At 42.0% G+C, this 24569-nt stretch overlaps 1 protein-coding gene across 4 annotated transcripts in view; it reads left to right on the forward strand.

Moving 5' to 3' along the window:
- osbpl3b (oxysterol binding protein-like 3b) overlaps positions 1-24569 on the forward strand; it is a 194158-nt gene that overhangs the window by 155178 nt on the left and 14411 nt on the right. For all 4 annotated transcript variants that reach the window (XM_060921826.1, XM_060921825.1, XM_060921828.1 and 1 more), the window contains 7 exons: positions 4321-4458; positions 4567-4630; positions 4737-4815; positions 13471-13615; positions 17216-17360; positions 18176-18302; positions 20107-20229. In XM_060921826.1, the coding sequence (XP_060777809.1) occupies positions 4321-4458; positions 4567-4630; positions 4737-4815; positions 13471-13615; positions 17216-17360; positions 18176-18302; positions 20107-20229 (821 nt within the window). The remainder of the gene's footprint in view (positions 1-4320; positions 4459-4566; positions 4631-4736; positions 4816-13470; positions 13616-17215; positions 17361-18175; positions 18303-20106; positions 20230-24569) is intronic.

Below are 24569 nucleotides of genomic sequence, written 5' to 3' on the forward strand. Positions count from 1 at the left end.
TTGGTATGCCGCTATCCATCTTCTCCGTCGGTCAGCATCTACCGGGATCCGATAAAATGATAACCCTTGCCTTGTTTGTTGATGGTTACTACATCCAGGTGCACAACAACATAGTGGCATGATGGAAGTCTTGCTGAAAATAAACACTTTCTTTGCTGCCGTTCCTCAATGTTGGCTGTGGTAAACTACTGGTAGTACACGTCCAAAATGGCGGCCGCGTTTGTCGTGACGTCACGTGAAAAGGGTCCATAGCAGCAAAAAAAAAATTTTCCTCTGTTAAAATTAATGGCAAAATGTAGTTACTGATAAAGTGCACAGCTCAAAACCCTCTGTCCTGTGGTGGAAGCCTTTTAATTTATGTCATGTGTCCACCATACAAAACCTTGTGAATTAGTTGTGACGATAGAAATGCTAGAAACCTATGATGAATGCAGTTTGAATGCTTAACTTACATTGCAGCAGTAAAAGTGATCTTTAACAGTTATTCCACGCAAATATGAGCTGATAGCCAATGAGACGCGGAGCACCGAGTTGGCTATAAGCCATGTACGATGAGATTGAGTGGAATAACTGTTTTATTCTATCCTCATTCACTGGATTTTGAGAAACAGAGCATTTTTATTTTTAGCAAATTTGGTAAATAAAAACTTTATACAAAAGATCCAACAAAATAATTTCCGTTTAGAATGTAAATGGACAGGCGAAATGACAGGAGCAATTTGTGAAAAATGCTATAATAATAATTCTTGAAAACTAAAAAAGATGCATTCTTACCATCAAATACTTTCATTCCATATTATGTTGCTTTTTTTGGGTGGGGTGGGGTATTTTCGAGTAGAGTTTTTATTTCATCCTCAATTGGCTCAGCAACACGGTCCACCATTTACTACTACTTCTTTCGGGGGGTTTTGGTGGTTGGCAAACCAACTTAAAGGTGTATTACTGCCACCAACTGGGCTGGAGTGTGGAACAGGAGATATTGGGGGGGAAAACTATTCATCTCATCTCATTATCTCTAGCCACTTTATCCCAGCTGACTACAGGCGAAAGGCGGGGTACACCCTGGACAAGTCGCCAGGTCATCACAGGGCTGACACATAGACACAGACAACCATTCACACTCACATTCACACCTACGGTCAATTTAGAGTCACCAGTTAACCTAACCTGCATGTCTTTGGACTGTGGGGGAAAACGGAGCACCCGGAGGAAACCCACGCAGACAAGGGGAGAACATGCAAACTCCGCATAGAAAGGCCCTCGCCGGCCACGGGGCTCGAACCCGGACCTTCTTGCTGTGAGGCGACAGCGCTAACCACTACACCACCGTGCCGCCCTACAATGTAGAATTACTTTTTGAAACATAGGAAGGTGATGTTTTAGCAAATATAATTAATAAACATGTGTAGTAGAATAAACATACACATTCTTTCAATAAGATTAACATGGTATATAGCTAGATTGTAATTAATTTGTAACAGACGCGAGATGGACAATCGTAACAGAAGTAATGTAACAGACATCATTTTGGAATTCATAGGCTTGACTTTGGCATATAAATATGTGCCGCCCGGAAAACTATTCTTTTAGCTATTTCAGTTTCTTTTAAATACTTGATAACAAAATGATATCGGACTTGATGCGTTCCGCCATTTTGTTTTTCTCTACTCACGGTATATGAGCTGATATCCTAGTAGTAGAGTAGCCAGTCAGAGCACACGATCCAGTGAGCACTCATCTCCAGTGAATGTGGATAGAATAAAATTTGATATCTTTATCTTCTGTATTTGTATGCATTTGAGTCTGTTTTTCATCTGATTACATTATTCCACATTGCCCAGTACCAGATGCCAAGCCTTGAAAAATGCTTGAATATCCCAGTAGTAAAATATCTATATCAGCTTTCCAAGAAGAATTGAATTTGACCTTCTTCTTATTCCAGATAGAATATCACTTCTCCTGTCACAGACAGATACTTTCAGTCATCTAAACTGCCTTGCCTCTGTTGAGTCAGATGTTTGTTTTACAGCGTCAGTTCCAGTTAGCTGATCACATTTACCATTACTGGAACCATGCCTTTTAAAGGCCAGTCTAGTCCAAGCTCATCTGATGGCCTTTGTGCATGAGTGTGTCACTGTGATGACGGAGTGTCCTCTTCTTTAGGTAAAGTGAGCTTTTGGGCAGCTCCACTTTAGCAGATCTACAGACAGATAATGAAAGTGGAGCTTGCTGCGCTTCCAGCATTATTTATTATAAGGCTTTCAGTGTCTGGCTTCTTCACTGTGAAACTGTCAAACTATAGGAGGCTCACGTAATGCACTGTGTACAAGGATTCACGTCAGTGCAAAACTTTAACCCATTGATGAATAGACATCTCATCTCATTATCTCTAGCCGCTTTATCCTGTTCTACAGGGTCACAGGCAAGCTGGAGCCTATCCCAGCTGACTACGGGCGAAAGGCGGGGTACACCCTGGACAAGTCGCCAGGTCATCACAGGGCTGCGCGTAGACACAGACAACCATTCACACTCACATTCACACCTACGGTCAATTTAGAGTCACCAGTTAACCTAACCTGCATGTCTTTGGACTGTGGGGGAAACCGGAGCACCCGGAGGAAACCCACGCGGACACGGGGAGAACATGCAAACTCCGCACAGAAAGGCCCTCGCCGGCCACGGGGCTCAAACCCGGACCTTCTTGCTGTGAGGCGACAGTGCTAACCACTACACCACCGTGCCGCCCATGAATAGACATATTTTCAAGAAATTGTCTTCTCTGAACAAAATACGATAGATAGAGCAAGAGTCCTTGGGAAAGTGAAGTGTGTTGAAGATAGTGTAATGGAGAGTTAATTGCCTAGGTTGGGTTAGTGACCTGCATTAAGAGGTGCACAAAGCTCTCCGCTTGCTGCTCTATGTTCACTGAGTAGACCTGAGTGACCTAGCTCTATCCCACTGTACCAACGTTCCATTAGAGGAGCTTAAAAACTGGCCGCAGTCAGACACTCTTTGTCAGAGTACATCCACTTCTCATTACAGAGGAGAGGGACTGGCAGTGGTGGACTGTAATGGTTTGATGGAGATGAGCCATCTCTCAGCATCTCAGGAGGTCTCTCAGTGTTGAGAAGCGTTGATGGTTTTATAATAACCTTTACAGCTAGAGCAATTATGCTTTGCTTCCTCAAATGTCCACACTTCAGGAAAGTTTGAGAGTGCAGTCTTGAGCTGGTGCCAAGACCAGTTTGCTGTTTTCATGCCGTTATCGAATTTTCATCAATCTCACTTCTCAGGCTCAACTTTTTTCACCAGGTTGTGGAGCAATTATGTTTTCGGAATGTCCATCTATCTGTTCGAGATTATTGTTACTGCGATATCTCCAGAGCAAGTGGTTGCATGTTTGTAGGATTTATATGGAATTGTCATTGGAACCTGATTAGATTTTGGAATCAATCCAAACAGGGTCAAGGTCACAGCAAGGTCAAAGGTTTGAAATAACTTTTTCTTCAGTAGGTTCCTCCTGTTTGAAGTATACTGTATTTTAAGGGCATTTCTGACATACAAATTAGTAGCAAGAAGGACTAGACTTGGTGATGGAGGAATATCCGTCTAGACACATACCCCTTTTCCACCAAATCAGTTCCAGGGCTGGTTCGGGGCCAGTGCTGGTGCTGGTTCACAACTCGTTCAACTTGTGAGCCAGCTGAGAACCAGTTTGCTTTTCCATAGCTCGCGGTGCTAAGGGAAGACACGTCATTACGTCGCTGTATACGTCAGTTACGTCGTTGTATACGTTATTACGTCGCTGTATACGTCAGTTACGTTGCTGCGTTTGCATAAACCTTGGCGCGAATATCGAAGCAAAAACAACACAGAAGAAGCAGCAGCAGCAACAACAATAATAATGGATGACTTCGCGTTTGTACAGCTGCTGCTTCTCGTCGCTTAAAAATGGCGATCTTTCGCAGTCTTGTTATTGTTGTTGGTCTTAACAACTCCGCCCCCCCGCTGACGTAAGCGGTTCTTTCCTCTGGCCCAGCAGAGAGTTGGTGCTAGCCTGGAACCGGTTTTTCTGGCCCCAGAGCCAGTTCTTTGTCAGTGGAAACAGAAAACCCGGTTCCAAACTAAGCACTGGCCCCGAACCAGCCCTGGAACTGATTTGGTGGAAAAGGGGCAACATTGGCTTTGAGTTTTTCTTGTCTCAACTGCTTTTGAACTCGAGTAATGGTGCTTTGTCGTACTTGATGTATTTGCACCCATTTTGTATAAACCTCGATGGATAAAGGTCAGAGTCTAAGCTAGTGTTGTGTGAATGTGTAGGTGTACATTGCAACGTTTGCTATATCGGGCTATGCCTCCAGTTACTACAGAGCAGGAGGGAAACCTTTCAACCCAGTGCTGGGGGAGACATATGAGTGCGACCGGCCAGATAAAGGATTACGCTTTATAGCAGAGCAGGTATGAATATGTTCGTGCTGGTTATATACTGAGTTTGTTTGTGTACATATTTACTTATATCACTCTGATTCTGATGTCTTTCACCAGTTTGTGTTTTTCTCTCTTTAGGTCAGCCATCACCCCCCTATATCTGCATGCCATGCTGAGTCGAAAAACTTTATCTTCTGGCAAGGTAAAATATCAATTATAAGTAGATATGTTTATAGTACAGAAGAGCTCTGAGGCTCTGTGGGCCGTCTGCTCTCAAAGTGACCCTGGTGTTTGTGTGACACATTCAGATGTGAGGTGGAAGAACAAGTTCTGGGGGAAGTCCATGGAGATTGTTCCTGTTGGCACCACTCATGTAGTGCTCCCTGGGTAAGTGCTCTAATATTCTGACTATTTTTCTGTCCCTCCCACACATTAAGACCATTGTCCATGACCAAATTTACATGCCATCTTCTCTGTGTTCAATACTGTTTGAGTGCCACTCTACACAGTTCTCTATGTGTACATGAACACGTAAAGACACAGGTTTATTACCTGTTAGAGATGTTTACAATATGTGTGTCAGTCTGGGAAAGCCCTTCAGATGTCACTGTGGCTGAATTCCGCTCAAGAGTTGAAAAACAGATTTAATATATTAGAAGTTATTCTATCCACATTTACTGGATATGAGCAATCGCGTGCTCTGATTGGCTACTCTACTGGGGGAACAAAATGTCCAGCTCATATACCATGAGTAGAGAAAAACAAAATGGTGGCGCGTGTTGCTGAACTAACCAAAGACAAAATAAAAACTACTCGAAAACAAAACCCCAAAAAATGCAAAAAAAAAAAGCAACAAAATATGGAATGAAAGTATTTAATGGTAAGAACATATTTTTTTTATTTTTCAAGAATTATTATCGCATTTTTCACAAATCGCTACTGTCATTTCAACGGTTTGTTTACATTCTAAGCGGAAACGATTTTGTCGGACATTTTGTATAAAGTTTTTATTTATCGAATTTGCTAAAAATAAAAATGCTCTGTTTCTAAAAATCCAGTGAATGTGGATAGAATAAAACAGTTATTCCACTCAATCTCATCGTACATGGCTTATAGCCAATGAGACACGTAGCACCGAGTTGGCTATGAGCTCATATACGACTTGATTTTGTGGAATAACTTAAATATTTTGATGGCTTCACTTCTAGAAACCACAAATATTAGACATATAACAACTTATTTTTTTCGCGGTGTGGTTTCCATCAAATCCTGCGCTCTGACTGGCTGGCGAGCGGGTCCGTATCCCACGGTACAGACCCCAGTTACGGACCCCGGTTACGGACCTCTGGCGACTCACTCGTTCACAACAACAACAAACATAGTAGGATTTTTTGTCAACATTATCTTTTTTTTATAAGATTTATTTATAAGATTTTTGATAATCTTATATATATCTTACATAGGCGGCAAAATGTAGTTTTTTTCCTACCATGGAAGTGCACTTGTATACCGAGGAGGAAGCAATTTGCATTACAGCCGTGAATGAGGATTCAAAATGGCGGCTCACCTTGGCTCGGTTTTCCCTTTTGGGCGCTCTCGTTTTCTGTTAGAATTTGGTAAAGAAAAAAATAAATATATTATTTACCAGCTTAAGGTCGGTCCGTATGGTGAAATACCGTGACCTCGGCCTTGAATACTGACCTCGGCCCAGAGGTCCTCGGTCAGTACTTTCAAGACCTCGGTCACGGTATTTCACGATACAGACCTCCCAGCTGGTAAATAACATATATATAGTGCAACAATAAATCACAGTACAAATTTATAACCATTTGAATCACGGAAATAAAAAAAGCACCGTGATTATCATTAGGTGGCGTAATCTCTTACTTTTTTCTAGCTGTAATTGCGTTGTTAGACAGCGGATAATAATGTACAGTAGACAGAATTCACTGTCGACAGAAGAAACACAACATGACTGCTGTGACAACACACAAGAGAGTCTGGCTGCAGACTGGAGCTCCACTCTAGACAGAAAACACATGGCCTCCATGCTCAGAATAAAGAGGAAATTGTTGGGTTACAGCTCTCATCACGCTAAAAGGAAAAGCACTAGAGGAGGTGGAGAGTTTCACCTACCTTGGCAGCATTGTTGACAAGCAGGGTGGGACAGACGCTGACGTAAGAGTGTGGCTCAGTAAGGTGAAGGCAGCTTTTCAACAGCTAAAGAACATTTGGGGCTCCACAGACCTGACTATTAACACCAAGATCAGGATCTTCAACACCATTGTGAAGCCTGTTCTATTGTACGGAGCTGAGACCTGGGGAACCACAGTCACAACCATGAAGAGAATCCAGACATTCATCAATACTTGCCTCAGAAGGATTCTCCACATCTTGCTGGCCTGATCCCATCAGTAACCAAGAATTGTGGCGGAGAACAAAACAGCAGCTTGTAGAAGAGGAGATCCTCCAGAGACATTGGCGATGGATTGGCCACACCCTCTGAAAATCTGCTTCCAGCACCATAAGACAAGCCTTTACCTGGAACCCTCAAGGTAAAAAGAGGCTGGGCAAAAAAAAAAAAACGCCTGCCGCCAAGACCTGGATGTGGACATCAGGAAGATGGGTCATACCTGGGGGCAGCTGGAAAGACTGGCCCAGGATTGTGATGCCTGCAGAACTCTTGTGTACCCCGCCTTTCGCCTGTAGTCAGCTGGGATAGGCTCCAGCTTGCCTGCGACCCTGTAGGACAGGATAAAGCGGCTACAGATAATGAGATGAGATGAGAATCTTTTCTAGAGCTCTCTAATAGGGTGCATCAGTTGCCCCCTAAAAATGAAAAGTTCCTCCGATCATGAGGCATTTTTGTTTTTATGTTCCTTTTGGTAAGAAAACACACTGGGTGAAATATTTTGACAAAATTCAAAAGTTTAATGGTGGCACCAGGAGCTCAAAGTTATGGAAAAAGCTGCTATTTTATGACTTTTATGACAAAATTTTGATCACTTTTCATGAAACATTATGGCACCTTATAGAGTATACCAAATATCTTAGATACACATTTTTAGTACATATTCTAAATATATTGTCAAGCACAGTTTGAGTTTTAGCTGTTCATTGAATCATTGTTCAACTACTTTTAAACAATACACATGTATTATGAATCACATTTAATGCTTCTCAATCCCTTGCACAGGTTCTTAACATGATCTCTGGGTCACAAGAAATCAATAAATGAAGTCCAACATTGTGATTCAAACCTTACGCGCAAACATAAAATAAACGTTTTTTGGCAAAAAATGAACCTCATGGTGCCACCATTAGACTTTTGAATATGGTCAAAAAATTTTACAGGATGTCTTTATTGGTGAAAAGGAACACCCAAACAAAAATGCATCAGATTTTATGAAAGTGAGGGCAACTGATGCACCCTGCTCTCTAATTAGGCACCTGTCGCACACAAGCCACACAAGTTGTGGTCTAAGATTAATAGGGGAACCTCAGTCTGGGGCATGTTTTTACTGTGGGGAAGCATACATGTGGAATGCAGGGAATATACAGAAAAAAGGGAGGCTCTAACTAAAGTGGTAAAATGTGGGTTGGCATTTGTCAGTAACGGCATCGAAAACACAAGCTTGGAACAGCCTCTAAACATGGCTGCTCCAGACTATAACACCCAAGAGTCACAGCGCCCTCTGTCACCTGATTACTAATTGCACCTGTCTCTCGTTCCTCAGCAATCACCTCGCCTACTTAAGCCCAGCTCTCACACACTCACGTCGCGAAGTATTGTTTAGTGTTTCCGTGTCTAACTTTATCAAGCCTTTTACTTTCTGCCTGGCTTCCCGTGTTTAGACTGTTATCTATGTTCAGTCCCTGACCTCACCCTATTGTTTCCTCTGTGATATCCTGTTTGCCAATCGATTGACCCCTGCCCATTACTCTGACTACGATTCCTGCTCTTTGTTTTGGCTCAGTCTGCAGTTTGCTTCTCCCCGCTCTCTCCTGCGCCTGCATCCATAAGTGCCTGCACTCTGACAACATTAAATAGCCTGCTGAGTTTAGCCTGGGATACAATCCATGGCTAAAGCTGTTTGGACATTTTATAAGAATGACTGACTGACTGGTCTTGCAAATATAACTTTAATTTTCTTCCTTCCTTCTTTTTTTAAATTGAAAGCATTCATATTCCCAAAAGTATTCAGGCTTCAGTCCTGCAGATGATCATGCATGAAGATACCAAGCTGACTGAAAACTCAACAGAAAAAGACGCACACTTGCATACTCCCTATACTGTTCCATTTAGTGTTCTACAAATGCTAGGAAAGAATCTTGCGTAGCCTCTGAAGGACTCATCTTAGAAGGACCTTCTCAGAAGGAAGCATCTTTGACATTGTGAAATACCCCATGTGCCTTATATGCTGAGTGCTCAGGAAATAACCTGAGCAACTGAAGAAGTTAGTCGGAATTCAGATGGATGCCCTTTGGTGCTGTGGAGGGTGATTGCCTGGGCTAAATGTTATTTCCTCACACAGTGAATGTCATGCTTTGATCAAATTGTTGGATAGTTGCATAGCATAGTGAAATGGACATAAGCCTAATCAATTCAGTGGCCTGTGCCACAGTCTGACTCCAGACTTTACTTCTGATTGAGATGCATGCAAATGAGCAACATATTTATGTTCAGGATTATATATAGGAAATAATGCCAAAATGTTATCACACCACATAAATACTGTTTGAATTTAAAATGAAATAAATATAATCAAATGTATATGATCAGGCATTTATTAGATATTTCTGTTGTTTCCTAAATGATGTTCTGTTGGGCACACAGTGCACTTGGTAGGTTCTGGAACATCATTATGTAGTGAGCGCATATAATGAATATGAAGCCAATTGGGATTTGACCCATTTTGAAGGGTGCTTTAAAAATCTTTAAAAATTAGTCCTGCATGAAGATGGGAGATTTTATGTGGATCCTGAGTAGTCTATGGAATGTAAGAAATATTTAGATGTCAGTGATTGCATCTGGGCGGCACGGTGGTGTAGTGGTTAGCGCTGTCGCCTCACAGCAAGAAGGTCCGGGTTCGAGCCCCGTGGCCGACGAGGGCCCTTCTGTGCGGAGTTTGCATGTTCAACCCGTGTCCACGTGGGTTTCCTCCGGGTGCTCCGGTTTCCCCCACAGTCCAAAGACATGCAGGTTAGGTTAACTGGTGACTCTAAATTGACCGTAGGTGTGAGTGTGAATGGTTGTCTGTGTCTATGTGTCAGCCCTGTGATGATCTGGCGACTTGTCCAGGGTGTACCCCGCCTTTCGCCCGTAGTCAGCTGGGATAGGCTCCAGCTTGCCTGTGACCCTGTAGAACAGGATAAAGTGGCTACAGATAATGAGATGAGATGAGTGATTGCGTCTTTGTTTTTATGAAGTTGGGATACTGTGTAAAATGTAAATAAAAACCAATGTAATTTGCAAATTATGCAAGCATGCTTGCATTTCCTGAAGTAGATGACACAGCAATGACATGACAGGTAATAATCTCTGTGTGTTTCGAAATATATTATACAGCCCCAATCCCTCAGTTCCAAAAAAGTTGGGATGTTGTGTAAAATGTAAATAAAAACAGAATATGGCAATCTGCAAATAATGGAAACCCTATATTTCATTGAAAATAGGAGAAAGACAACATATGAAATGGTGAAACTGAGAAATTTTGTTTTCTGAAAAATATATGTTTTGAATTTAGTGCCAGCCACATATTTCAAAAAAGTTGTGTAATGTAACAAAAATAAATAAATAATAGATTATTGGCAGCAGTTCAGTAACATGATTGGGTATAAAAAGAGCGTCCCAGAGAGGCGGAGTCTCTCAGAAGTAAAGATGGGGAGGGGTTCACCACTCTGTGAAAGACTGCGTGGGCAAACAGTGCAACAATTTCAGAATAACGTTCCTCAATGTAAAATTGCAAAGAATTTGGTGATCACATCATCTATGGTACATCATATCATTAAAAGATTCAGAGAATCTGGAGAAATCTCCGTATGCAGGAGACAAGGCTGAAAACTGACATTGGATGCCTGTGATATTCAGGCCCTCAGGAGACACTGCATTAAAAGCAGACACGTGTCTGTAGTGGAAATCACTGTATGGGCTCAGGAACACTTCCAAAACCCATCATGGATATAGACATTTTACTACTGCATCCAAAAATGCAAGTTAAAACCATATATAAACAAACAATATCCAGAAACACCGCCAGCTTCTCTGGGCCCAAACTCTTTTACGGTGGACTGAGGCGAAGTAGAAAACTGTCCTGTGGTTTTAACGAATCAAAATTTGAAATTCTTTTTAGAAATCATGGACACCGCATACTCTGGGCTAAAGAGGAGAGGGACCATCTGGCTTGTTATCAATGCACAGTGTAAAAGCCAGCATCTATGATGGTATGAGGGTGCATTCGTGCCCATGACATGGGTAGCTTGCACATCTGGGAAGGCATCATTAATACTGAATGATATATGCAGGTTTTGGAGCAACATGCTGCCATCCAGATGACGTCATTTTCAGGAAGGGCTTTGCTTAATTCAGCAAGACATTGCCAAACTGCATTCTACATGTATTAAAACTGCATGGCGCCGTATTAAGAGTCCAGGTGCTAAACTGACCTGCTTGCAGTCCAGACCTGTCTCCCATTTAAAATATTTGGTGCATTATGAAGCACAAAATACGACCACGAAGACCCCGAACTGTTGAGCAACTGAAATTGTATATCAGGCAAGAATGGGACAACATTTCTCTTTCAAAACTACAGCAACTGGTCTCCTCAGTTCCCAAACATTTACAGTGTTGTTAAAAGAGGTGATGCAACACAGTGGTAAACATGCCCCGTCCCAACTTTTTTGAAATGTGCTGCTGGCATCAAATTCAAAATGAGCATATATCTTTCAAAAAACAATAAAAATTTCTCAGTTTCAACATTTGATATGTTGTTAGACTATTTTAAATGAAATACAGGATTTCTGTGATTTGCAAATCATTGCATTCTGTTTTTATTTTACACAGCGTCCCAATTTTTTTTGGGATTGGGGCTGTAAATAACATTATTTGGGTAATTAAAAGCAAATATAAACCTTAAATTTCATGGTACAGCTGTGATATTTTCTTGTTTACATCCATGGTTTATGGGTTAATATAGATATTTTGGCACTGCCTAAAAGCGGAGCTCCTGATGAGTGTATGAGCAAAATATCTGCACGGGCACAAAATCAACCTGAATAGAATAATATTATAGCATATGAACCATCAAATTGTGTAGTGTCATGTATTTCACATCAGTAAATTGCTGCATTGTCTTTTGACAGTGTTTTCGGTAAAACTCTTCCTGCATTTACATCCTTACATGAGAGAAACTGTCAATTGTCCAACAAGCTAGTGGACTAATAAAACTGTTTTAACTAGTTTTATATGAAACTATTGTGAATATTTTACATAAAATGTGTTAGTAAATAATCCCACATTATTTAAAAAAAAAAGGAAATTAAAAATAAGTGCTGGATAAAAACCCATCTATCTTATATAAATAAAGATACACATTTCACTGTTTGGTCAAGTATTTATGAAAGATGTTGCCTTGTACTTATTAGAGTGTGGACCGGGACGATTTTTTCTGTCCGAGACCGGCCCGCATCCGACAGAGCGATGCTCGAAACCGACCCGAGTCCGAAAGGAATTGAGATATTTGTGCCCGAGCCCGACCGAAGCCCGAAGCCATTTAAATCACACTATTTTCATTAGCCTACTAAGGACCCATGTATGATATTTTGTGTGGAAAGTTTGTGTGGTTTTATCAACAAACTGAAAAGGGCATTTTGAGTCATCAACACCGGTGAGCGCTTTAAGCGCACGCTTGGAGCAAGTCTGCCAGGCTCATGTAGCCTACTCACTTAACCTAAGCAAACCAAAAATAACGGAACAGCAGAACAAATCCACAACATTCAGACAAAGGGTTCTGTTGACCTAATAAACACTAGGCCATTTAATGAAATTCAACAAATAATTGAAATGAAAATCCCGCTGTCTGTCTGCACATGTCATAAACACACACTCACGTGTGCACCAAAATAACATAGCCACAATATTGCCGTAAAGCCATCACATAGCCTACAAATAGGCCTAACCAAGATATTATATGGGCCTAGGTCTGTATATTAAATTAACTTCTGCTCCCAGCACGGTAACAATAGCCTATTGGCCAAACATAAATGGTTTAGGGGGATTAACAAAAACACTCACCATTCAAACAGGGAATTATTTACATTTACATGAGTCCATCCAAAGATTATGCTAATCCATATGCTTGTGGAGAAAAAGGATTGCATCAATGGTGGATGGCTTCAAGGCTGTCCTCCTCTGCTCAATTGTCCTGCCAGCAGCGCTTTAGTTGCGCTCACTGCTGCTGCTGCTGGCTGGTACGGCAAGGATGCCGCGGGCAAGAACGCTGAGCTTCGGGTATTTATGTTGCTGATCTCTCCACCAGCCCAAAATGCACACTCAACTGCGCTGACCACGCTTTGTCGCTACATCAAATCCCGCGCACAGCTATGACGCGTATGAAGCGAAACTGGTTTAAAGTGACTGCTTTTAAATTTACACATTAATTTTACACAAAGTCTTATCGTGAGCATACAGTATGTCCAAGCCTGAGCATAATTTCTAAATATTTGTTCGAGTCCGACCGAGCCCGTCGGGTTCCGACGGGTCCCAACGGGCTTCGATCGGGTTTCCATGCCTTGGTACTTATGAGCAGGTTTCCTGTGATGGTACACGTTTGCACATACGGATGTTGTATGGTCAAAAGCCATCAAAAATCAGGTCGATGCATTTTTCTTAAGTATGGCGTTCCGGTTCACTATGAGTGCACAATGTAGTGCTATTGCTAATATCTGCCTGGTATGTGGCTATGTTTTTATGTAAAAGGTTTGGCTAATTAATATTCTAACCAACATTTAAGTGTAATTTTAAATTCCTGCTTTTTTTCACAGCTTGGGAGACCACTATGAGTGGAACAAAGTAACATCGTGTATTCACAACATTCTGAGTGGTCAGCGATGGATCGAGCACTATGGGGAAATCTCCATTAAGAACTCCAGCAGCGATATCTGTCAGTGTAAAGTCACCTTCATCAAGGTGAGCTACATTTCCCCACATGCTGACAAACATCCGCTGAAATGAAATCCTCTGTGTAACCTCTGTCTCATTCACTGCACTGTATGATGCTGGAGGATTATATAATAAAATTCGCTCAACATTATGTATGTATATGCACTGATCAGCCATAACATTATGACCACTGACAGGTAAAGTGAATAACATCAATTATCTTGTTACAATGGCACCTGTCAAAGTTGGGATCTATTAGGCAGCAAGGGAACAGTCAGTTCTTGAAGGTGATTTGTCGGAAGCAGGAAAAACGGGCAAGCGTAAGGATCTGGGGTTTCCCGAAAGCCTCTTAAGGCCAAGAGTGTCTTTAATCACCTCCTAAGATCCATCGTCAAGCTAACGTGGTTTTCCTGAACAGCATTGTATCCCAAGTAGTCCTTTAGTTTGCTTTGAATTTACGAGAGACCCGGACTGCTCTTTCAAAACAAAGAGTGACTTGCTCACAGCTGAAAACAGAATGCGATGCGCCTCTGAGGGACTCTCACAGTCAACGGGGGAAACTGGTGTTGAACCTGCTGCTGGTGTTCAATTATTTTTCTTGTACATTGCAAAGACATCGAGTTAATTATTAAGTAAATATACACAACATTATGAATATATTTCAATGTTATGGAATTACATATGGATCTCGGAATGTCACGTTGATATCGCTACATCAAATTTAACTCCATTAGGCGAGTGATTATCTAATTTAGTGTCATAAATGAGACATTTCTGCACCTGTAACATTTTGTGAGAGAGGTTTTGATCTGTCTCTACCTAAGCAGGTTGAATTGACCTCTTGCGTACACACACACACACACACACACGTGTGCGTGTGTATATATATGCATGCATGCAGGACGTCAATTCAACCTCCTTAGATAAAGACAGATCAAAACCTCTCTCTGCATGCGCGCATATAAGGAAGAACATTGCCAGCTTGTCACTGTGGATAACAGTTGAAATAATCCTGACTGCATGTTTGGGTAACAGTGAAATGAGGAGGCACGGGGAACACATTTACTTAATTATTTAGTTTATTTGCTCATTCTTTCATGTGAACGTTTATTCATTTAATTAAAAAAAACATGCTTGGAATAAGGCGGCATGGTACACCACCATGCCGCCTTATTCCAAGCATGTTTTTTTTAATTAAATGAATAAACGTTCACATGAAAGAATGAGCAAATAAACTAAATAATTAAGTAAATGTGTTCCCCGTGCCTCCTCATTTCACTGTTACCCAAACATGCAGTCAGGATTATTTCAGCTGTTATCCACAGTGACAAGCTGGCAATGTTCTTATAGCTCATATACCGTGAGTAGAGAAAAACAAAATGGCGGAACGCATCAAGTCCGATATCATTTTGTTATCAAGTATTTAAAAGAAACTGAAATAGCTAAAAGAATAGTTTTCCGGGCGGCACGGTGGTGTAGTGGTTAGCGCTGTCGCCTCACAGCAAGAAGGTCCGGGTTCGAGCCCCGTGGCCGGCGAGGGCCTTTCTGTGTGGAGTTTGCATGTTCTCCCCGTGTCCGTGTGGGTTTCCTCCGGGTGCTCCGGTTTCCCCCACAGTCCAAAGACATGCAGGTTAGGTTAACTGGTGACTCTAAATTGACCGTAGGTGTGAATGGTTGTCTGTGTCTATGTGTCAGCCCTGTGATGACCTGGCGACTTGTCCAGGGTGTACCCCGCCTTTCACCCGTAGTCAGCTGGGATAGGCTCCAGCTTGCCTGCGACCCTGTAGGACAGGATAAAGCGGCTACAGATAATGAGATGAGAATGATGCTTGGAATAAAAAAAACATTGCTCAAAAATGTAAAATAGTTTAAATTATTAATTACCACATTATATATGTAATGCTTAATGATACAATATATTAACATATTTTAAACACTTTATTTCATTGTTTTTTGGCAAAAAACAAACGCCATGTGACCTCATCGACTGGATTTAGCAACTACTAATGTCTATATCAGGGACGCACATTGCAAAGAAGCTCTTTGTAATGTTGTTTTTCAGACTCCTTCTGACAAGTGAGTTCGGGAAAACCACATACAGAGACAACGTTCGTTGCTTCAGAGAGTCTTTAGCCCTAAAGGGCAACGTTATTGGGAAACCTACCCCTGAGCGACTTTGACAAGGGCCAAATTGTGATGGCTAGATGACTGGGTCTGAGCATTTCCAAAATGGCACATCTTGTGGGGTGTTCCCTGTAGGCAGTGGTTAGTACCTACCAAAAGTGGTCCAAGGAAGGACAACCGGTGAACCAGCGACAAGGTTCAAAGGCTCATTGATTTTGTATGGGGCACGAAGGGTAGCCCACATGGTCCAATCCCACAGAAGAGCTACTGTAGAACAAACTGCTCTGTGAAAAAAAAGTTAATACTGCCTAATAGATCCCACCCCTTGAAAGGTGCCACTGTAATGAGATAATCAGTGTTATTCACTTCAGCTGTCAGTGCTCATAATGTCATGGCTGATCGGTGTATAGTGCTAAACTCCCTGTACACACAGATTTATAGCATCTGTTTCTAATTATCAAGAGTCTGTGTATGTTGAATTACTTTATATAGTACAAGGCTGTTCATGTAGAGAAAGAGAGATCTGTGAAACAAATGAACCTAAAACCATTTCATCACACTTGCTACTACAGGAAATGGAGAAGCAATGGAATGCTGTGATTCAGTTCTCAAATGCTGAGAGAGTGTGAGAGCGACACTAATTTACCCATCACACAGAGTGTGAACCCAGTGTCAGACACTTCCTTTAGCACAGTGATGGACGTGCTATGGTACTAATTGTAGGACAATAGAAATTGACATTGGCACAGTTCCAAAGACATGCCATGGCTTCTAAAGTTACAGGTCACTGATGAAGAGAGTCAGGGGCAGAGATAGAATGAAGGGTGAGAGAGAATAGAAGAAAGAAAGGTGATTAATTACAGCTCATCTTCATTATTTCACCACTGACTCATTGATGTCTCAGCAGTGCCATCTGCTGAAGAGCACGGACATGTAATCTGCCTATAGGCTTATGCAGGAAAAGTGCTTTACTATCAATTTTATTTTTGAAAAAAAAAAAAAGACGTGAGCAGTGGTGTAGTGGTTAGCGCTGTCGCCTCACAGCAAGAAGGTCCGGGTTCGAGCCCCGTGACCGGCGAGGGCCTTCCTGTGCGGAGTTTGCATGTTCTCCTCCGGGTGCTCCGGTTTCCCCCACAGTCCAAAGACATGCAGGTTAGGTTAACTGGTGACTCTAAATTGACCGTAGGTGTGAATGTGAGTGTGAATGGTTGTCTGTGTCTATGTGTCAGCCCTGTGATGACCTGGCGACTTGTCCAGGGTGTACCCCGCCTTTCGCCCGTAGTCAGCTGGGATAGGCTCCAGCTTGCCTGCGACCCTGTAGAACAGGATAAAGTGGCTAGAGATAATGAGATGAGATGAAAAAAAGATGTTTTTCTTTTGGATTGATGTGCTGCGTTTCACAACGAACACTTTAAATTAGGAACACGCTGACAGTGTGTTGATCTTGGACGGGTTGGACTGACACAATGATGACGATGCCGCTTTTCTTTGTGTGCATTGCAGGCAAAGTACTGGAACTCCAGTATGAACGAGGTGGAGGGAACAGTCATGGACCATAAAGGCAAGGTGATGCACAAGCTGTTTGGGAAATGGCATGAAGGTATATACTGTGGAAGTCCACCGTCCGCGACATGCATCTGGAGAACCAGTAAGATTCACATACACAGTATATACCTTTTCACAATTACTAAAACACATCACGTTTTTTTTTTCTTGGTGATAAACTTTTTTTTTTTTATCCCCCCGGCATATAATTCAGGGGGATATAGCTATCACTCTGTCCGTTTGTCTGTCTGTAAACATTTTAGTTTCCAGAGCATAACTCAAACTATTAGGAACTTTTTTTCACGAAACCTGACAGTTATGTTAAGAACTAGAGGAGTTGTGCCTTTTGACATTTTGGGATTTCTGTGATTTTTTTTTTCCATATATCCATGGCAACCAATTCAAATTTGGAGTAGGCTTTCATGTGGGGGCCGGGGGGGATATGTCATCTCCTGATGACTCTTGTTTTCTCTCAGTGACTCATACAATACTTTGTCTTTTATGATGAGTCTATCCATCCATTATTTGTAGCCGCTTATCCTGTTCTACAGGGTCGCAGGCAAGCTGGAGCCTATCCCAGCTGACTATGGGCGAAAGGCGGGGTACACCCTGGACAAGTCGCCAGGTCATCGCAGGGCTGACACAGAGACAAACAACCTTTCACACTCGCATTCACACCTACGGTCAATTTAGAGTCACCAGTTAACCTAACCTGCATGTCTTTGGACTGTGGGGGAAACCGGAGCACCCGGAGGAAACCCACGCAGACACGGGGAGAACATGCAAACTCCGCACAGAAAGGCCCTTGCCAGCCACGGGGCTCGAACCCGGACCTTCTTGCTGTGAGGCGACAGTGCTAACCACTACACCACCGTGCCACCCATGATGAGTCTAATGATCTTTATATTGTTTATGTAGATCTGATGCCTGCTGACTACGAGCAGTATTACGGCTTCACTAAGTTTGCTCTTGAGCTGAATGAACTGGATCCACAGACCAAACCTTTACTGCCACCCACGGACACAAGATTACGTATCGATCAGAGGTAAACCTATTTAACATTTTGCAATTTTGCACATAACAGGAGTCCAGGTAAATGTTTATGAATATAAAGACAAATATTTGATAGCAGTTTTTTACTTCTGTTTTAATTAAATAATGCAGGTGACTGAGAAATTCCTTACAGAATATACACTGATCAGCCATAATATTATGACCACTGACATGTGAAGTGAATAATACTGATTATCTCATTATATTGGCACCTGTCAAAGGGTGGATCTACAGTATTAGGCAGCAAGAGAACAGTCAGTTCTTGTGTGTGTGTGTGTGTGTGTCCTGTGATGAACTGGCATCCCATTCAAGGGATATTTTTGCCTCACGCCCCATTATCCAGGCTCTGGATTCACTGTGACCTTGACCAGGATAAAGCAGTGAATGAATGAACATAAAAAGGAAACACTTAATAAATGCTCAAAGTTCTAGAGCAGTGTGAAACCCAGGTTTGAACAGAGCTTAAATGTAACATCTCATCTCATTATCTGTAGCCGCTTTATCCTGTTCTACAGGGTCGCAGGCAAGCTGGAGCCTATCCCAGCTGACTACGGGCGAAAGGCGGGGTACACCCTGGACAAGTCGCCAGGTCATCACAGGGCTGACACACAGACACAGACAACCATTCACGCTCACATTCACACCTACGGTCAATTTAGAGTCACCAGTTAACCTAACCTGCATGTCTTTGGACTGTGGGGGAAACCGGAGCACCCGGAGGAAACCCACGCGGACATGGGGAGAACATGCAAACTCCGCACAGAAAGGCCCTCGCCGGCCACGGGGCTCGAACCCGGACCTTCTTGCTGTGAGGCGACAGCGCTAACCACTACACCACCGTGCCGCCCTAAATGTAACATACTCTTATATATTACATAGACAAGTGTTTTACTGGGAAATACGCCACTCGTATTTTTCATACGAACTATATCCAGGACATGGAGAACTACAACCATGACACTCGTGAGGAAATCGATGAATCGTTTGAATAAATTTGGGTACTTTTTGTTGGTGTATGTGTCTATATAATAAAAAGAAAATCACACGTTGGCTTGGAGATATGAAGTTTATCTTTTCATTTTGAAAAACTCACATTTTTCACACAATATTCATCGCGGATCTGAGTGATGCATTTCTCGATATTTCACATCAATGATGTCACCCCCAGTGTTTTCCCACTGACCGGATGTGCATTGTTAAAATGGCGAACTGGTTCAAAATTCTTTTAACTTGCTTTTTTTTTGGGGGGGGGTCCAAATAATATAAAGAACATTACATGGTGATATGAAGTTTATCTTCTCGTGTTGAAAAATATATTCTTTCATTTGCTTCACTCACTCATGAAATATACATTCACCACTCAAAGAAACTTCATATCTTCACGCAACCGTGTAATATGCTCTGTGTACTTGTGAGAATACAGGTTGCAGTGCATTAGTAGTCAAGTGCTGTTTAGGATTTTTAGTATTAGTGGCAATTCCTTCAGTCTAGAGATTGAATTACTGCAGAGCCAATAATACCTTTAGGCACTTCTGAGGTTAAAAGATTTTGTTGACTAATCATGTGATAGTCATGTCTAACTACGTTCTCATACAATTGTCTCTTCTGTAATAATGACAATGACCTGACACTGGTACGTATATGTATGTATGTATGCAGTAGTACAGTACTTCTTTCCTGACATCAGATTGTGGCTTCCGACATACCTCCAGTCTGCCAAAAGATGCCTCATCAAGCCTTATTGTATGCATAGGGACAATGCCATGTTTTCTAACATACTATTTGTGTGCGTTTAGGTTACTGGAGGAGGGGAATGTTGAGGCTGCAGAAACACAGAAGCAGAGAATCGAACAGCTACAGAGAGACAGGCGCAGAGTCCTCGAGGAGAACAACATGGCACATCAGCCACGGTTCTTCCAGTAAGAACCAATCCAGTAACAGTTTCTTTCTCAGTGCAACATCTATTCATCTTATTGAGGTATTTCACCCACGTGACCAAGTCATGTGACGCTGCCATTTTGGACGGCACGGCTCGAATCCGTTTAAATGTGAGGAAGGCGACAAACGAAAAACATAAAAGAAAAAGGAGCGAGATGCAGAAAACACCTTCACTATCCAGCGACGTAGGGCATTTACAGGGCGAGCAGAGGGAGAGGTATTTGCAAAAATTGAGGTTAGCAGGCTTAGAGAACGACGTTTACCTGCTTCCACCAGGATTGTTCACTGACGTACGGAAGTACACGAAGCCCTCGTCTTTACCTGACTTCGGCCCACATGATCTGTATACCTATGTCGTTAAAAACCCATCGCCATACACAGGTATTGATCTGAAAGCGTATAAGAGTTTGGATGCCTACAAATATTTTGTATCAGGCTGGGTAACATGCCTACATCAGCGGGTCGTCCCTGGAGCCGGTGGTCGCCATCTTATTACAGCTAAGGTTTGTTCACATTTTCATTTACTTTCGGTCCTCAGGATAAACAAAATGTTATTAAATGTCATTGAAATAACTTCTTAGTCCGTTGAGACATGGCCTGTTATAAATTTGCTGTTACCAGGCAATGACCAAGAACTGTATTATTAGGGTCGGTGTAGTTGTAGTAGTGTATTAGCAACTAGCTGTTAGCACTAGGTAATGTCAACAACATCATAGCTGGTATGTTACTGTAGCAATGTTTACGTTCAGTCATTTGGATGACTGTTAAAACCTTTCAGTCTCAAGTTTTTCCTTTACTGGATTTACTAGTTTACTGAGCTAGCGCGCTTGGGCAAGCCAGCCGCCGGCTTGCCCGAGCGCGCTAGCTGGCCGCCGGCTTGCCCAAGCGCGCTAGCTCAGTAAACTAGTAAATCCAGTAAAGGAAAAACTTGAGACTGAAAGGTTTTAACAGTCATCCAAATGACTGAACGTAAACATTGCTACAGTAACATACCAGCTACTGTTGTTGACATTAGCTAGCTTGACGTTCAAAATGGCGGACACCGGGGCGTCACGTGACCCTGTGACGTCAGGTGAAATACCTCAATACGCCCTGCCTGTTCATTTAAAACATTTAAAACATTCAGAGACTGTGTATTAAACAGTAACTACAGCATAACTAATAGAAGGTATGTAGTTATGAAACTAAAGATTGTAAGGTTGTGAATATAACTGATAACTCCTGGGAGTTTAAAGCAGATACACAGAACCTTTTTTTTTTTTTTACTCAAATATTTTTATTGAATTTTACATGTATCACATATACATACGTGCTCATACATTGTAAATTTTTCAGAGTAATTTAACATAAACATAAAAATCCCTCCCCTCCCACTAGCCACACCTACAAACCATGATTCCTGAGGAGTATTATTCCTGGAGTGTTGTAGGGAACTGCTGGAAGTCAAGTATTGAGTCGCAAGATAAATAATAAGAATAAAAGTAAAATAAGTAAATAAACACACAAACGGGACGAATAGATTAAAATAAATAAATAAATAAAGGTCAATAATTAGGAGACGGCAAATTTAGACAATGACTGATACAGACACTGTAACTGACAGAAAAAAAGGAAAGGAAAGAGGGGCAGATATCTCAATCCAACTTAAGGTTCTCAGAGTATTTCAGGAAAGGTCCCCATACCTTCTGGAACTTCTTGCTCGAGTCACAAACTGAATAGCGGATCTTTTCAAGGTCTAGACAGGACATGTCACTTAACCACTGTGCGTGTGTGGGCGGGGCAGCATCCCTCCACCTTAATAGAATCGCACGCCTAGCCAAAAGCGAGGCAAAGGACAGCGTGCGGCTTTTGGTTGGAGTGAGGTGCGCGTCATCTTCACCAGTGGTGCCGAAAAGGGCAATCAGTGGACTGGGTTCTAGCTCAAGATTAAGAATAAGGGACAAGGTTTGGAAAACATCTCTCCAGTATCTTTCCAGGCTTGGACAAGTCCAAAACGTGAATAAGCGAGGCCTCACCGCTCTTACATTTATCACAAAGGATCAACGTCTGAGTACATATGAGATAATTTGGCTTTAGATAGATGAGCCTGTGCACCACCTTAAACTGTAACAGGCAGTGACGTGCACAGAGAGATGTTTTATTTACCAGCCTGAGAATGGAATCCCATACATCGTTTGACAGTTCAAAGTTTAAATCCTGCTCCCAAGCAGTTTGAATTTTGTCCAGAGGAGCCTGTTTTATGCTCATCAGTTTGTCATAAATGACCGATATTAACCCCTTGCGCGATGGATGTAGACCAAGTAACATGTCGGCGGTGGTCGCAGTAGTTGCCCCAGGGAAACTAGCCATCTGAGAATAGAGAAAGTGTCTTGCCTGCAGGTATGTGAAAAAAACGAGTGTTTGGTAGACTAAACTTTTCAGACAGTTGTGTGAATGATGCAAAGCTATTACCAATGAAAAGATCTTTAAATTTCTCTATACCCCTCCCATGCCACTCTTGGAATGCAGAATCAGATAGAGAGGGTTGAAAGAAAGGGTTGGACAGAATAGGACTAAGGAGAGAGAAATCATGTAAACCAAAATGCTTCCTGAACTGAGCCCACACCCTCATTGTGTGCCAAACCGTCGGACTATCAGTCCATTTACCTGGGGGGAGAGGGAGCGGCGACCCAAGCAGAGCCACAATGGAAACATTTTGGACCGAACTCAACTCCATCCTCACCCATGTCGGACAGTCAGCTCGATCGAGAAAGTGCGACCAGAAAGTAATGCAGCGTATATTAGCAGCCCAGTAGTAAAGACGGAAATTAGGCAGCGCCATACCTCCATCTTTTTTGGATTTTTGAAGATGGACTTTATTTAGTCTAGGGTGCTTGCCCCTCCATATATAGGCCGCTATGATTGAGTCCAATGAGTCAAAGAAAGATTTGGGAATAAAGATTGGTATAGATTGAAAGAGATATAAAAATTTAGGGAGGATGTTCATTTTAACAGAGTTGATCCGGCCCACCAGGGATGTAGACAGTGGTGACCAGTGCATCAAGCGCTCTTTCACATGATTTAGTAGAGTATAAAAATTCTTTAAAGAGACACTTATGTTTCCTTGTAATTGTAACACCAAGGTAGACAAATTTATTTTCCACAATCTTAAAGGGGAGGCTGGTATATTTTAAAGCAAGTGCCTCTGTATTCACAGGAAAAAGTTCACTCTTGTGTAAATTTAGTTTATATCCCAAAACCTGGCCAAATTGAGCAAGTAAGGATAGCATTACAGGTAAAGAGGTGTCTGGGTTTGATATAAAAAGTAAAAGATTGTCAGTGTATAGAGACACTTTATGTTCAATTCCTTTCCTCAAAATCCCTGAAATATCCTTGCAGTTACGAAATGCAACTGCTAGAGTCTCTATGGTCAGATCGAAAAGCAATGGGCTTAAAGGGCACCCTTGATGGGTTCCCCTACGAAGATTGAAAGGTTGAGTGCGTTGAGAATTGGTAAGGATAGAAGCAGTTGGGCATGTATATAATAGTTTAACCCACCTAATGTACTATAGTTTGGGCCAAAACCAAATTTTTCCAAAACTGCAAATTAATATTTCCACTCCACACGGTCAAACGCTTTCTCTGCGTCTAGAGAAAGGACACATTCCAGAATTACCTCTGAAGGAGAGTACAAAATATCAAATAAACGACGTATATTAAAATAAGAATGTCGGTTTTTTACAAAGCCAGTCTGATCCTCTGATATTATCTCTGGTAATATGCCCTCTAATCTGCGGGCCAACACTTTTGCCAAAATTTTGGCATCAACATTTAGTACGGAGATTGGCCTATAGGAGGAACACTCTGTTGGGTCTTTACCTTTCTTTACGATAAGACTGATGCATGCCTCATACAGTGTTGCTGGGAGTTTGCCTTGCTTGAAAGAATCTGATAACACTAAACATAGAGGAGGGGAAAGTAATGAAGAAAATGTTTTGAAAAACTCCGCTGGGAACCCATCAGGTCCAGGGGATTTCCCAGATTGCAATGAGGAGATAGCAGCAGCTACCTCCTCCTGCGATATAGGCTCATCTAACCAGTCCCCCCAGGATTCCGCGGGCCTTTTTTGTGATTGTTGCGGGCTAAAATGTCTGATTTTGCGGGGGTTTTTCCAAAAACTTGCGATGAAAGTTGCGGTGTTTTTTAGGTTTTTGTTGCGATTACATTGCGGGAGGAAGTGAAAGTTGCGAGAAATTGTTGCGATTTTCTCTTTTTGTGATTAAAATTGAGTGATATGTTAAATAGTAAGTTATTACTGAAAAACTATTGATTAAAACAAAGA

This window comes from Neoarius graeffei, chromosome 5 (assembly GCF_027579695.1).
Source record: "Neoarius graeffei isolate fNeoGra1 chromosome 5, fNeoGra1.pri, whole genome shotgun sequence".
Classification (NCBI taxonomy): Eukaryota; Metazoa; Chordata; class Actinopteri; order Siluriformes; family Ariidae; genus Neoarius; species Neoarius graeffei.